Source organism: Canis lupus, chromosome 14 (genome assembly GCF_048164855.1).
Source record: "Canis lupus baileyi chromosome 14, mCanLup2.hap1, whole genome shotgun sequence".
Classification (NCBI taxonomy): Eukaryota; Metazoa; Chordata; class Mammalia; order Carnivora; family Canidae; genus Canis; species Canis lupus.
The window spans coordinates 48,243,630-48,258,955 of NC_132851.1; the positions used below are offsets into that span (position 1 = coordinate 48,243,630).

The window sequence follows — 15,326 nt, forward strand, 5'->3', positions numbered from 1 at the left end:
GTGGACTGTCTCTAGAGGTTGACGGGCCCGGCCTTGTGCTTTACCCCAGAGACCAGGGGGAGGTTTGATCGCTGCTTTAAATGCTTTCTTATTCCAAATAATAATAATAATAATAATAATATTTTTTTTTTTGGCAGAGAAATAGCTCACGCTGTATCAGGAGCTGGCCCCTGAACCACCTAGAAGAAACGGGATGAAACTCTTCTCTGGGTATCAGACAGGGAGTCTATAGCCAGGGAGGGATTCCTTGTCACTCTCGCCGCACGTCCGACCTCTGTGTGATGAACAACTCTCCCTTTGTCCTTTCTGCTCTCAAGAGTCTTCCCTAGCATCCTTCCTCTCACCCAAGCCCCTGAGCACAGCAAGGCCCAGGGTGTGCTGTTCCACCTCCTGCCCGCCCCGGAAGGTCGGTGCCTTGGTGGGAATAGCTTAGCCTCACCTTTTGGGTTTTCTCATGGAGGGCCATTAAGCTACAGGAAGTTTCCTGCAAGGGGGGTGTGTGAAAGGGAGTGACCAGATCCAAGATGACATGTTCCATTAACCTGCTCTAAAAACAATACGAGAAGACAAATAGATGCTCCAGTTTCATATTCTTTTATGTTATGGTTACTTCACGTGGGAGGAGGGGTTGGGAAGGAGACAGGAAGAGAAGGAGGTAGAGAAAGGGAAGCGGGGACAGGAGCTGGAGGGGAGACGAGGAAGGAGGGGAAGACAGAGACAGAAATACTCTTACCCAGAAAGAGGCAGAGGCTATAAGGACAAGACAGAAGGGGCAAAGACCTATCTCCATTAAATGACAACTCTCAGGGAAAGAGCCCTATTGGCGTGACAACCCTAGAAAGTGACCGCTTCCCATCCATCTGGCATTTCCTCCATCCATCCGCTGACTTGCTCCGAAGGGATTTTAGCAAGCCCCCTCTTCCCGGCCCCACCACGACTGCGGCCTACCTTCAGGATGATGTCTCCTGGCAGCAGCCGGCCGTCCCTGGCAATCACCCCGTCGCGGTAAATGTGCTGGATGATGATGTGGACCAGTGGGGTTTCGCTGCCTCCCACGAGCCTAATGGAGAGGCTTTCGTTGGGATCCACTCGATTGATCTTGACGCTTGTAATTTCACCATCTGGAATCAGGTGATACAACCTTGGAAAGACTAAAATGGACAAAGACAGTATTTATTTAAGACACCCACCCGGCAGACATTTCCAAGCCCTCCTCTTCTTGCCAAACCTTGGTGTCAGCCAAACTAAACTATTCATCGTTCCTCATACATGTTTTCCATTTTCCTGCCTCCTTGCCAGCATCGGTTTCTCTGCCTGGAATGTTTTTCATTCTAGGCCTAGACCCAATTTTTCCTTCAAGACTCGCATGAAATGATCCCTTTCAATTAAGCTCTACCTTGGTCCCTCTTGCCCTGCTCTGTCCAAACATCCCATTCCGCCCCCCACCCCCCACCCCAAAAGCTTGTATTTCTCCCCAGCACTGAGCCCTCTGTTGTCATTCATGCTCATTTCATTCATCCTCCCCCGGGACCCTAAGATCTCTGAGGACACTGTTTGCAGCTGTCCTGTGGCTGTGTGTACAGATCACGAGCGCAGGCCAGAGCCTCCTGAGGGTGGAGGGGTGCATGAGGACGAAGGGTCACTAAGGGAGAGACCACAGGCTCAGCGCCTCCCTGTCGAGGGACAGAACAGACCAAACCAGCTTTTCTGCTTTCTCAGGCCATTTTGAAGATTTCTCCCCGGCAGTCCCTGCTCTTCAGGCTCAGGGCACTCCCAGGCCTCCCTCTCAGACATTGCTGTCAATAAAGGGAAGTCAGCCAGCCCGATCCCTGACCAAGGAGAGGTGGTGGCATCTGGAGGCTCATCCCTGCTCTGGCGGGATTGCTGAATTCAGAGCTAACAGGAGATGCAGAGAGCTCAGACTTTACCTTTGAATGGAAGACTCTTCTTTCCCATGAAATCCTTCCTGGGTCCCTTCAACACCAGCCTCCACCGCACCCCACCCCAACCCGACCCCACCGCTGGGCCCACATGCAGAAGAGCTTTCTTAGTCGTCTGGTTTGACAGCAACAGACACCATAGTGCGGCTTTATTCTGCATGTGAGGGCGTTTGAGCTGAGAGTGGGGAAGTGACCTGGTCTGCTGGAGGCTGCAATGTAAGGTGGCCCTCAGAGCCAGTCACACCCTAGGGCTCCAGGTGACCTGCCGTCCTGTCACCTCCCTGGGGTTTTGGAACAACCAGGGATTCACAAGGGTCCCACGGGGGACTCGCCGGAGAGACCCATAAGCCAGCACTGTCTGCACAGAAGTGTGCAGAAGGGGCACCGTGGGATGCCAGGCAGGCCGCACCTGGTTTGGTGGCGCCGGCGGCTCCTCCCTGGTTGCTGAGTTTGGATGCGGTGGGCGGGATGCTTTTGTCTCCTCTAGCTGCCGACAGCTGCCTCTGCCCTAAGATTCTCTCTTCATTAAGTCAGCTGGGAAGGGGGGAAACAGCAGGTCTGGCTCTGCATAATGAGCCCTGTTTTCAAAACCCATGACCTTAGTCCATTTTCCCTAATGAACTATGAGTTCATTAAGAAGTGCTCAACTCTCCAGGAACAATACAGAAAGAATTAAAATGACTTCAAAGTACCGTAGGACATGATCAACAAAGCAATTTAGCAGCCAGAGGAAGCCTGAGACGTTGCAAATGCGCGTCCTTAACCTCCGCTGGGATGTAATTTAATGTAAGATTGGCTTTGCTGGCAGGCTGTGGGCAGCGGCCTTAATCTGTCAGTTCCTGGTGCTAACAGTACTTGGGTGATTGCTTTCAATTAATGTTTAAACTACTTTGATTACATTAAGTAGGCGTTACCATAAGCATTTGTTCGAACAGGTCTGGTGACAGGCAATGGCGATTTAAAAAAAAATCACTTTGGACAAAGATTTAGAAATAATCATCAAAGCTGCTGCTGATTCATGCTCCCCTTTCCCTCCCTGTCGGCTCCTCCCCCATCCCCAAGAGATTTACAGAAACCATCCTCCCAAACCTAAACTACTCAGGGCATTTGATTTGAGAGTGTGAAAGGGTACACCCAGTTGTCCTTTTATATAACGTGAATTAGAGCCACGCCAATGAGACCCTAGTGACCTCGAAGCATTAAAATAATTTTTGGGGAAGGTGCCTCAGTGGCTCAGTCGGTTGGGCATCCCACTCTTGATTTTTTTTTTTTCCACTCTTGATTTTGGCTCAGGTCACGATCCTGGGGTCATGGGATGGACCCCTCATCAGGCTCCATGCTCAGCAGAGAGTCTGCTTGAGATTCTCTCATATAAATAAAACCTAAAATGACAACAACAAATCCAACTGACAAATTTGTACTGGTCTGGAATGAAACAGAGTTGCTGAGTATCGTGTCCTCACCGAAGGACTAGGGATACGTTATTTACTGAGTGTTTATTACGTGCCAGGCATTGAGCTAGCCAGTTGCATGCATATTTGGGGGGGTTTGTCGTTACAACAATCCTATGAAGCAGATTATTATTATCCTTGCTTTTTAGAGGACAGAATGCTGGACCTCAGAGAAGTTAAGTAACCTGGCCAGGGTCACACAGCCAATAAGCAGCGGAGCCTCTTTCCCCATGACGGATGGATACACCATGCCATGCGAGTTCACGGGCCCAACCACAAGTTGCTGAAGCAATGAGACTTGAAGGCCATTTTGGAAAGGTTTGTTGCCTTTTTTTTTGAATCCTGAAAAGACCATCACTACCAGCCTTGTTGAGTCTTTAGCACCTCACCCCATACACCCCTGGAGCATCCAAAGAAACCCATTCTCTCCTGCTCTCAGGCCCCTGCACACCTACTTTGGCAGCCATCCCCATCTTCCTGGGACACAGATGCTGCAGTTTTGCACTGTGCAAAAGCTTTCAGGTGTGCTCACTGCCCCAAATCAAGACCCCAGAGAGGCATCTGGGACCCTTCCAGTCTAGTCTTAATCTCATCTCCCACTGCTTTCTTACACCCAGTCTAGATCCCAATGCCCATCCAGGTCATAAACTGCCCCTTAAACGTGGGTTATGCTGCCCTGCTCCGAAGTGATGCTCCTTTTCTGGGGCTGCCGCTGCCATTTGTTTACAGCTCAGTCTTCCTGGTATTTTATTTTCTTCCAGTCATGAACGAGCCTCTCAAAGCCAGGAACTGGATTTTATAATCTTTGTATAAAATCATAGAGCCCAGGCCAGTACTTCACACACAGTAACCTCTGCTCAGAAAGATTTCTGCAATAAACACACAAACCGATCTTATATCCAGGCAGAAGAAAACTTTAGAAAGCTCAGGACCCTTTCATAAGAGGGAGGACTGGCAGAAAGGAAGTTGTAATCCTATAGTCACTGCACATTCGGCGAACGCCATAATATGTGCCAGATATCACACTTCACCTTGAGGATGCAAACACTCACCAAAGAACCCCTGCTCTTACAGACGCAGTTGCAATGAAAGGTGACATTTGCTATAATAACGATGCAGGCGCGTCGAGAACACAAGGGAAAGAGGACTGAGGGAATCAGGGGGGCTTCTAAGAGGAGGCCAAGCCTACACAGAGCCTGGAAGGATGAATTCGAGTGGCTGCAGAAGGGGTGTGGGAGTGAAAATTGAACAACAGCCTGGAAATATTCACAGGACTGTAAAGCTCAGAGTAGTGAGAGCATGCAGTGTGTGTGCATGCGTGTGTGTGTGTGTGTGTGTGTGTGTGCGTGCAGTGGGGGGAGAGGTGACAGGTGAGCAAGAGGGCTTCTCTAGGACAGCTCATGGATTCCCTGAAGGCATGATAAAGACCGTGGTGGGGGATTGGCCTCTCAACCCCCTAGGAGGAGAGGGCACGTAACCCGGCAGTTGACAGAGTGGGCTCTGGAGCCAGAAAGCCTGAGTGACAGTCGGATGTCATTTTCTAGCTGGGGGACTTTGGGCTAGTTACTCTCTGGGTCTCAGTTGCTTCATCTGCAAAATGAGAATCATCAGCCCTATCCCTTGACATGTGACCTCTAAATGACTGAGGACAAACATTACCTGGCACCCAAGAAAGCTCCATTTTTTTTGAAAAGCTATTGTCATTGCTCTGAAGCTCTAATAGAAGATAAAAAGAAAATATTTCCTAGCTGCATTTTTATTAGCAAAAACACGTAGGATCTAAGATCCAACAGAGCCTGGACTCTAGAGCCATGCTACCTGGATTCAAAGTTAAGCAAGGTAGTTCGGGGCAAGCTAGGTAATCTCTCTGTGCCTCGATTTTCTCATCTGTAAAAGAGGGTAATAATAATAGCAGCCACTTCTAGATTTGTTCTGAGCATTAAATAAATTGGTTGCGTGGACAAACACACTCAGAACCACACATTATGCATAGTCGTCATAAGAACTTATATCTTATAAGTTATAAGAACTTATTTACTGCATGCCAGCCACTGTTCTATTTTTTTAAATTTTTATTTATTTATGATAGGCACACAGTGAGAGAGAGAGAGAGAGAGAGAGAGGCAGAGACACAGGCAGAGGGAGAAGCAGGCTCCATGCACCGGGAGCCCGACGTGGGATTCGATCCCGGGTCTCCAGGATCGCGCCCTGGGCCAAAGGCAGGCGCCAAACCGCTGCGCCACCCAGGGATTCCCCCAGCCACTGTTCTAAATGCTCTTCATTTAATTATTATTATTTCTTATATGTGTGAAGCTAGCACCTGGAGGTCAGGGCTTCAAAACCTACTTGCTCAACCTCTGTAAAAAGAGGAGAATCATTTCTGCCTTTAGCTACTTATGTAAGAAGTAGTCTAGTCAAGGTAAAAAAAGAAAAATCTTATGCCCTTGTCCTAGAAAGGTGGGGTCCTAGAAAGTGGGCGGGGTCAGGTTGTCATCACCCCTGAGGTCATCCTGGAGGCCTCGCCCACGTCCAGGCCCACAGGGAGCTCACTTACCTTCGGGGGCAGTGGTGTCTTCAGAATTTTCCCTGCCCTGGTCAGCTTGGTTGGCAACTGCACTTCCGCTCTTTGTCCTTCGAAGAACACTCAGAGCTCGGTTGATTTTTTTAAAAGATCTGCTTCTGATCGTGGATCGCTCAAAGGGCCGTGCTGAGGACAAGAGACAAGGAGAAACAGCAGCTATACATTCACAGAAATCTGCTTTTATCTACACGTCTGGTCAGATATATATACAACAGCACAAGAACGGTGATCACTCCTAGGTGGTAATTTGCTTCCCTGCGCGGTCTCAGTTTTCTACAATGAAACATGTATGGATTGTTTAAAAACCTGCTTTTCTCTTTTGCTGGGCTGAACGTCGCAGCACTTCTCTCGAGCAGCAGGGATGGGAAGGTGCCGACACTGGCAGTGGTAAATCATCGGCCCTGGCTTGGCTCCTTCCACCAAGTTCGATTACACGTTTTTAATGATCTGAGGTACTTGTGGTTTCATTTCACTTTGGAGGATTGGACGTTGGATTGCTGCCAAAACTACCAGAATGATTTCCCCTTTAAAAAAACATTTCTAGAACTCTCTACAGTAAGTATTCCACAGAGGGCAATCTCAAGGCAAGGAGCCTGTTCCCAGACAACCACCCGTTTGACTCACCCCTAGTTCGGTTGCTCCGGCCAGAGTCCAATGGGCTGTCTGCTGGCTGACCATCCTCCACGGTGGACACGTAGGCAGGGTTGTCTAGGCCAGGCTCATTTGTCACCAAGGAGACGGTGGCAGCGGCAGAGACCTCTGGGGAGAGAGCTGTTGCCGTGAGGCTCACGCAGCCATCGGGGCAGCCATCTTGAGAGCGCCTCTTCTTGTCTTTGGTCAGGCCGTAGTGGGAAGCACCTTTACAGCTGTAACAAAAACCAGTGGGAGGTCAGAAAATGTGGCTTTGCTCATTGTTCAACCAGGCTTCTTCAAGTATACATGCTTGTTGCACTTGCAACGTGAGTTGTTTGCTCCTATGTTTGCTCCCCGCCACTCCCTTTATCACAGGGAGGTACTCAATATACACTCATCAGCTAAATAATTTAGTGGCTTCAGAAAAAAAATGCCAAAAGATGATTTTTGCATTCTCTTAAAGCTCTCTCTACACTGGTATCTACAAGGCCAGAGCTTGAGGCTGGCAGTCTTCAACTATGGACTTGGTCATTCCCTCCTGTTGGTGTTTATTTTGACCACAAAAGTCCTTAGTCACACTCAGTCCTTTCTTTTGGGTTTGGTTTCCAAAGCACTGAACATAAATACAAAGCTCCTCCCAGATTCCGTATTTAACTGTCCATGGAAACAGAATTGCCATCGCCACAAAGCCACAGGGGTTTACTTAGCATCAGTATTCTCTAGAGGCAAGCTTGCTGACTTCCATGCCCTACCTCTGGGCTGCTGGCCAGAACCAGGGGCCGGGGGCTCCTGTGTACTAAAATCCTATTCATTCTCATGTCTTCCAACATTAGGAAAGGAAAACTACATTCATGGTCTTTAAGAAAGGAAATGGTAATCGTCTATAACCATTCACTCTCCATGTTAAAGAGCAGACCCCAGGGCCAGGAGGCCAAAGTATAAGCTGATTTAGGTCCATATTTTGCTGTGAATGTACATCTACGTGTCACTGAGAAAGTCATTTCAGCTCTTAGGTAGCGTTTTGGTCAGAAAATAGTGACAAGTTGATCATCTCATCCTACTGTGGTGAGCAAGTGGCAGTGGACAGTCACATCAGCTCCCACAATTGTTGGAAAGCAGAAATCATATGGGTGAGTCCCTTTAAGAAATGTCCATTTGCTTATAATGGATGGACTAATAATAAATTATTTTTTATCAGTTCCTTACAGAAAATCTTCTGTGGTTAAAAAAAAAAAAAAAAAAGAAAAGAAAAGAAAAAAAGAAAATCTGTGGTTGAACTATTTTATTTTTTATTTATTTTAAAAATTTTATTTATTTATTCATAGAGACAGAGAGAGAGACAGAGACACAGACAGAGGGAGAAGCAGGCTCCATGCAGGGAGCCCGATGTGGGACTCGATCCTGGGTGTCCAGGATCAGCCCCAGGATCAGCCCCGGGATGGCAGCACTAAACCGCTGAGCCACCCGGGCTGCCCAAGGTTGAGCTATTTTAAACACAGATCCTTTGAGAGCCTATTTGAAGTGATGCTTCTTCACGTTCTTACAGGTCAAAGGAATCAAACAGCAGTCTACAGTTGATATGCACACGATTTACATGACCTGTTGAAACATAGAGCTGGTGGATAGAATGGCTTATTTTCTGCATCAGAATCCTTGCTCTGAAATTTACCTGTGTAATCTGGGGCAATTTTGTTAACCTGGTTAAATGTCCTCATCTGCACATACGTCTAGGGCTGCTGTGAGGTCGGGTCAATATTAGGTCTTGCCAAGATTTTAGAACCCTGCCAGATATACGGTATGTCATCACAAGATTGTAGCTACTTCCATAATTGGATCCATTCTAGGATGCTTGTTTGTTCATACTCTAACATCCTGAGATTAGAAATGCACGGGTGATGGAGGGAGTCCTGTAGCTTCTACTGCAAAGCTGCAGCCATGATGCAGAGGTCATTATCTGAGCAGGGCAAACACAGTCACAGGTGACCATCTTGTAACTTCCATTGAGTTGTGTCCATTCTTTGTGCTACGTCGTTGAATTTACTTGCCATTCGATGTCTTTCTTAGAAAAGATTACATTATGGTTCAGCACTGAAAAGAAAAGTTAACTGTATATATAGAAGTCTCTAAAAACAGCAGTGGCATGTAAGTTTGATGTTGATAAAGCAAATATTCATTGTCAGGAGGAAGACAGCAATGCTATATTTTCTTGTAAAGAGACAAGGAAATGCTTTATTTGCTTATAAAGGAAGATGTCCCCAAGGAGATAAAAAAAAAAGTGGTGTTATATTTTGTTACTGAGATCATTCAAAAGGACTGGCCTATTTCATGCCAAACAATACAACTAGAGGGCAGGAGAGGTCACCAAATTTGTCTGAATGGATTTCAAAACCATAAGCGTCTGACGTGACCAATCCACACACTGCAGGGAAATCTTTAAAGGTGTTTTAAAATAATTTAACCAGTCAATTTTTAAAGCTGTTGGTACATAAAATATGTTTCTTATGAACAACGGCATCTTAGATTTGATGAAATGTGGTTTTATTTTATTTTATTTTATTTTATTTGAAATGTGGTTTTAATATTAGTAGAAAAGGACTTTGGTTATACAATCCTATATCCTTATCTTCTAAAAGATGAAACAGGCCTCCAGTTTTTAATGCTAGTCTTTCCCCTCACTGAAAGAGTTTAAGCTGTTTGCATGAATTGGTAAGGTTTTACTGTTCTGATTAGCTACTTTGGCTTAAAATTGTTCTGCTTAAAAATAGCAAAGTAGTTGATACGGGAAACTAAAAAAATTGGAAGAATCACTGTGTGATGGAAAAAATAAAAGCCAGCATGCATTTGAACAGCTCCAAAGTCATAAATACATGAGTGGAACACTTCTACACAAGCCAACAATATTTGGTTAGCAATGCATGGGAAGGAAGTTCCTAGACTATTAAGTTGGACTGGGAACAGCCTTTCTTTTCTTGGGGGCAGCAATGCCCTTGACCATGTGCCCGGCCAGAGCAGGAAATGAATTTTCCAGTTGGACAAATGGCTGGTAAGGGCACAAGCCATGGCTTCTTGGGAGGATATAGCACATCCCAATGGAACAAAGGGACATCTTATTTTGCTGCCGCATTCATGTGGAGGATATTTAAAATATCTCAATCTAAAGAGCATACCATTAAGAAATCATTGCTGTTCCAAGTCCTTGGGGTTCCAGAGTCACATGTTTTAGTCTAGGAAAAGAAAACCTTATAAAATGGGTAAGTAACCTTCCCTTTGCCTCATATCGTAGCTGTCTTTATGACAGCTGGGGTTGGGGGTGGGTACAGAATCTAGATTTAAACGTCCAGACTCATATGCCTTGAATAAAAAATGTTCTGCTAAAGCAACTCATAATTGTGTGATGCTGCTTGCTCCAGTTTCTTGGCTTAGCTTGAATCCAAGGCACAGAATGATCTATGAAGGTAGCAGGTTGTTCTCACTAATTATCTCTTTTGTGGTGACTAATACTGAGGGCTCTTGATTTATAAGCACAAAAGAGGGGAGGAGTGGGGAAGAGCTGATTAGCATTGGCCAGTACAGGAACATACAGTGAACCTTGGGTTGTGTTCAAAGCAAGCAGGATTTATTCTCCCTTTTAGTTATCCTAAGTACTAAGTACTCTCAGGTGGTGATGGGTGATGGCCATGAACTTGAAGGATGAACACAAGGAACATAAAAAAACTATTTTTCAAACAAACTGTGCACTTTGGATATGCCATCTGTTCAACAAAGCAACTCTGAATCATTTTTTTTGTAATAAGGGGATCCTGAACTCTTATATCAAAGTTAGCAGAGGTAAATCAGCTTTAATATAAGAATGTGGACAATGGGGGGGATCCCTGGGTGGCTCAGCGGTTTAGCACCTGTCTTTGGCCCAGGGCTTGATCCTGGAGACCTGGGATCAAATCCCACATCAGCCTCCCTGAATGGAGCCTGCTTCTCCCTCTGCCTGTGTCTCTGCCTCTCTGTCTCTCATGAATAAATAAATAAATAAATCTTAAAAAAAAAAAAGAATGTGGACAATGGATGTGCCATGGAATTGTTTGTTTGCTTGTTGTTTTCTGTTTTTATTTTGCAAGGGGATGGGGAGCAAGAAGAGGAAATGAACCCCTTTCTTGAAAAATTCCTGAGTCCATGAGTTTGCTAGTTAAAGGAGTTAACCCGAAGCACGCTAGACCCCAACATAATTCACAGAGGCTCTGATGGGGTGTCCTGCTGAATTTACCCAACTAGGAAGCATCAGCTGTTTTGCAGTGGAGGACTCCCTTCTGACAGTGAACTTATCCACTTACGATAGAAGAATATACATTATCTGTAAGAAAGAGAGCCTCAATATCTCATCATAATAGTCTGGCTAACTACACAGCTTCCCTTTGATCTAACTTCCCTCACATTCTTTCTCTCTTTGTTCACTTCTGAAATAGGTAAACATCAAGTCTGTTCTTCACATTGAGTTAATTAATTACCCAGTCTGATCCTACTTTAAGCCAAGACTTGCAAACTCATATGCTAGTGAAGTGAGGGAACTAGGATGGTCGGACCCGGTGAGGACCATGGTGAGCAGTGCTGCTCCATTTCAAGGGTCTAGAAGCTGTTATGGGCCTTCACTGGTCCCTATATCAAGAAGACCAGCCTGAGAGCAATTAAGTAAGAAAAAGGAATAAAATGCATCCAAACTAGACAGGAAGAAGTAAATCTGTCACTATTTGCAAATGACATGATATTATAGAAAACCCTAAAAATTCCACCAAAAGACTATTAGGACTAATCAATGAATTCAGTAATGTTGCAGGATATAAAAATCAATATACAAAAATCTGTTGTGTTTCTACTTACTAATAATTTCTGATAATTCATTAAGAAGACAGTTTCACTTATAATTGGATCAAATGAAATAAAATACCTCAGAATAAATTTAACCCAAGAGATGAAAGATTTGTACACTGAAAACTATAAGACACTAAAGAAATTGGAGATGGTGGGACGCCTGGGTGGCTCAGCGGTTGAGCGTCTGCCTTTGGCCCAGGGCGTGATCCTGGAGACCTGGGATTGAGTCCCATGTTGGGCTCCCTGCATGGAGCCTGCTGCTCCCTCTGCCTCTTTCTCTGTGTCTCTCATAAATAAATAAAATCTTAAAAAAAAAAAAAAGAAATTGGAGATGGTACACATCAATGGAAAGCTATTCTGTGCTCATGGATTAGAACAAAACTGCTAAAGTGTGCAACCACTTACAGCAATCTCGATTCGATGCAATCCCTATTAAACTTCCAATGCCATTTTCACAGAAATAGAATAATCTAAAATTTGTATGGAATCACAAGAGACTTCCAAGACCCAAAGCAATCTTGAGAAAGAACAAAACTGCAGACATTGTGCTGCCTGATTTAAAACTATTTTACAAAGCCATAGCAAGCAAAACATTATAGTATTGGCATAAAAACAGACATATGAGTCTATGGGAGACAGTAGAGTCCAGAAACTCATGTATATATGGTCAATTAATTTATGACAAAGGTGGCAAGAATACACAGTGAGAAAAGCGCAATTTCTTTAATAAATGGTGCTGGGAAAACTGGACAGCCACACGCAAAAGAATGAAGCTGGACCACTATTTTGTACCGTATCCAAAAATTAGCCCAAAATGGATGAAAGACTTGAATGTAAGGCCTGAAACAATACAAATCCTAGAAGGAAACATAAGCAGTAAGCTCCTTGACATCAGTCTTGGCGACGACTTTTTGGACCTGACACCAAAAGCGAAGGCAACAAAAGCAAAAATCAATACGCAAGACTACATCAAACTAACAAGCTTCCTAACAGCTGAGGAAACCCTCACCAAAATGAAGAGGCAAACTACAAAATGGAAGGAAATATTTGCAAATCATAAAGCTGATAAAGGGTTAATCTCCAAAACACATACAGGAGTCATACAACAGCAGGAAACAATCAGATTTAAAAGGGACATATACAGATGGCCAACAGGTACATGAAAAGATGCTCAACATCACTAGTCGTTCAGGGAGATGCAAATGAAAACCACGATGAGAGATTCTGTCACACTTGTAGAATGGCTGTTACTAAAGACCAAGAACTAAGTATTGGTGAGGATATGGAGAAAAGGTAACCCTGTGTGCTGCTCGTGGGAATGTAAATTGATGCAGCCACTCTGGACAACAATATGGAGATTCCTAAAAAAAAACCTAAAAATAGAACTACTATATGATCCAGCAGTTTACATCTAGGTATTGATCTGGAAAAAAAAAAAAAAGAAAAAAACAAAATAAAACAAAAAACCCCACACCAATTCAAAAAAACATCTGCACCGATGTTCCCTGCAGCATTATTCACAAAAGCCGAGAAATGGAAACCACACAAGGGTCCATCAATGAATGATCAGGTAAAGAAAATGTAGTATATATACAATAAAACATTACTGAACCATAAGAAAGAAGGAAATCTTGCACTTGTGACAGCAAGTGGACCTTGAGGGCATTATGGTAAGCGCAGTAAGTCAGAGAAAGACAAATATTGTATGATCTCATTTGTATGTGGAATCTAAAACAACAGTAGCAAAAACAAAATCAAAATACCCCAAAGCTTCTAGAAACACATTGGGGGTTGCCAAAGAAGGGATGTGGGGGTAGGTAAAATGAGTAGAGGGAATAAAAAACATACAAACAGCTGTTAAAAAATTAAAAAGAAGTCACGGGGAGGCAATGTATATAGCATGGTGACTAGTAAATAATACTGTATTGCATAGTTGGAAGTTGGTAAGAGAGTAAATTTTAAAATTCCTCATCCCCAAAATAAAAATTTAAAACTACGCAGAGGATGGATATTCACTAGACTTCACTAGATCATTTCGCAATATCAAATAATTACGCGGTACACTTGGAATTAATCACTAATAGAGTTATATGTCAATTAACTACCTCAATTTCTACCTCAAAGAAAAAAAAAAAAACAGCCCAGTGCTGCTGGAGTGAAAACTTTATAAGCTGAAATCCAGTTTCTGATGTCAACTTGTAAAAATCAAGAGACTGTACAACAAAGTCAACATTTTAAAAACCATTGTGCGGGCCAAACAAAACACACCCATAGGCCAGATCTATCTCAAGGGAAGACAATTTCTACCTCTGGGGATTAGAAATAAAATAAAAAAGAAACAAGTAAAAACAAAAACCAAAACCCCAGCAAAACCCCAACCACCCAGCCAATGTGACTTGGTCAGACCCATTTCTCTCTTTTCAGTCCTCTTTGAAGCAGTGCTACCCTCCCTTTACTTTTTCCCCCATCTCCCCCTGTCCCCACTGAGTGAGGGTGTGTGCACGCATACATAGGACAGATGGCTCTAGAAGGGGCATCCCTTTCAAGATCTGCCCCAGCCCTATTTCTGACCCAAGCTTGAGGAGACTGAATTCCCAGATGTTTGTCTCTCAGTCCTGGGAGAGCTAATGACTTGCCCCAAGCTACTGCTTAATGGGACAGGGAGCCATCCAACCCTAATGGATGTGTTCACTCTTTCAGGCAGTGAATCGAGCTGGGGGGTGCGGGGAGCTCTGGAGGGAAGCAAGCTCTCCTGCCGGTGGCAGGGTCTTCGGCTTCAGCTGCTCCACTGAAAGGATGAGTGACTCAACTTTGGCTCCAGGTCCTTGGGGCCAGGCCAGGAAACTGCTGCAAGAGATGTGGGCCACCGTGAGATAGCAGGCCCTCGGTGTCCTTGGGCAAGGCAACAGGAGGGGGACAGGCCATTGAAATTCTCAGCGACCCTTAGTGCTTTGGCTCCGAGAAGGCCTTTATGAAGGTGCTGGTGGCTCTGCACCAGAGGGTGGGCCTAAGACATGCGTACTCCATCTCCTGTGCTCCCACCCCAACCCTCCTGACCCTGGACCCCCCTTGCTTCGCAAAACGACCCAGCCCGTCTCCCTGCTCCCGGTCTTCCTCCCCAGCCAGTCCATACTAAACTAACCAACACAATGTATTTTACTCAAAAATTTCCTGTAGAAATATTTTTCACTGCATTACAGATAGTCCCAAGTCCTCGTGCTGACGTTCTAGGCCTTGTCCCATCTGTATGGATCATGGGCTCACCCCCGAAAGGGGTTGGGAAGAAGACAGTTATTGCCTATTGATCTACTGTGTACCATGTTACACGCTACGTGTGTTGCCTTCCTTAACCCTCCCGACTGTCCTGTAAATTCTCATTATGTCACCTCCACTTCACAGGTGAGGACACAAGCCAACAGGGAAGAAAGTCTTGTCTAGGTTCACAGGGTGGAGCTGGGATTTGAATCCAGCCTGCGGGGCTCCATGCCTTCTCCCCTCCTGTGGCCTGGCCCCCAGCCTGGATCCTCCCCGGCTCTCCAGGCTCATATATCAACCTGCTTCCTCCATGTCTTCACTTCCACGTCTCACAGGTCCTTGAACTCAACATATCCAATCATCCTAAGCTTCCCTGCCAAACCAACTCTTCTCACATCTTCCCTGTTTTATTGAACAGCACCTCACATCCTTCCTGTTGTTCAGGCCAAAAACCTCAGTGTCATCCCTGAGTCCTTTCTGTCTCTCAGCACTTCAAATACAACCAAGAAGATATATCCAGAATCCAACTACTTCTCATCACTTCCACTGCCACCATCCTGGTCCAAGCGACCATCATCAATCCCTGGATCATGGCAACAGCCTTCT

General features: G+C 45.0%; 1 protein-coding gene across 5 annotated transcripts in view; it reads right to left on the reverse strand.

Moving 5' to 3' along the window:
- The window catches only part of LNX1 (ligand of numb-protein X 1), a 174,143-nt gene that overhangs the window by 28,906 nt on the left and 129,911 nt on the right, over positions 1–15,326 (reverse strand). For all 5 annotated transcript variants that reach the window (XM_072775044.1, XM_072775045.1, XM_072775043.1 and 2 more), the window contains 3 exons: positions 6,597–6,838; positions 5,946–6,098; positions 949–1,151 (listed from right to left, as the gene is read on the reverse strand). In XM_072775044.1, the coding sequence (XP_072631145.1) occupies positions 949–1,151; positions 5,946–6,098; positions 6,597–6,838 (598 nt within the window). The remainder of the gene's footprint in view (positions 1–948; positions 1,152–5,945; positions 6,099–6,596; positions 6,839–15,326) is intronic.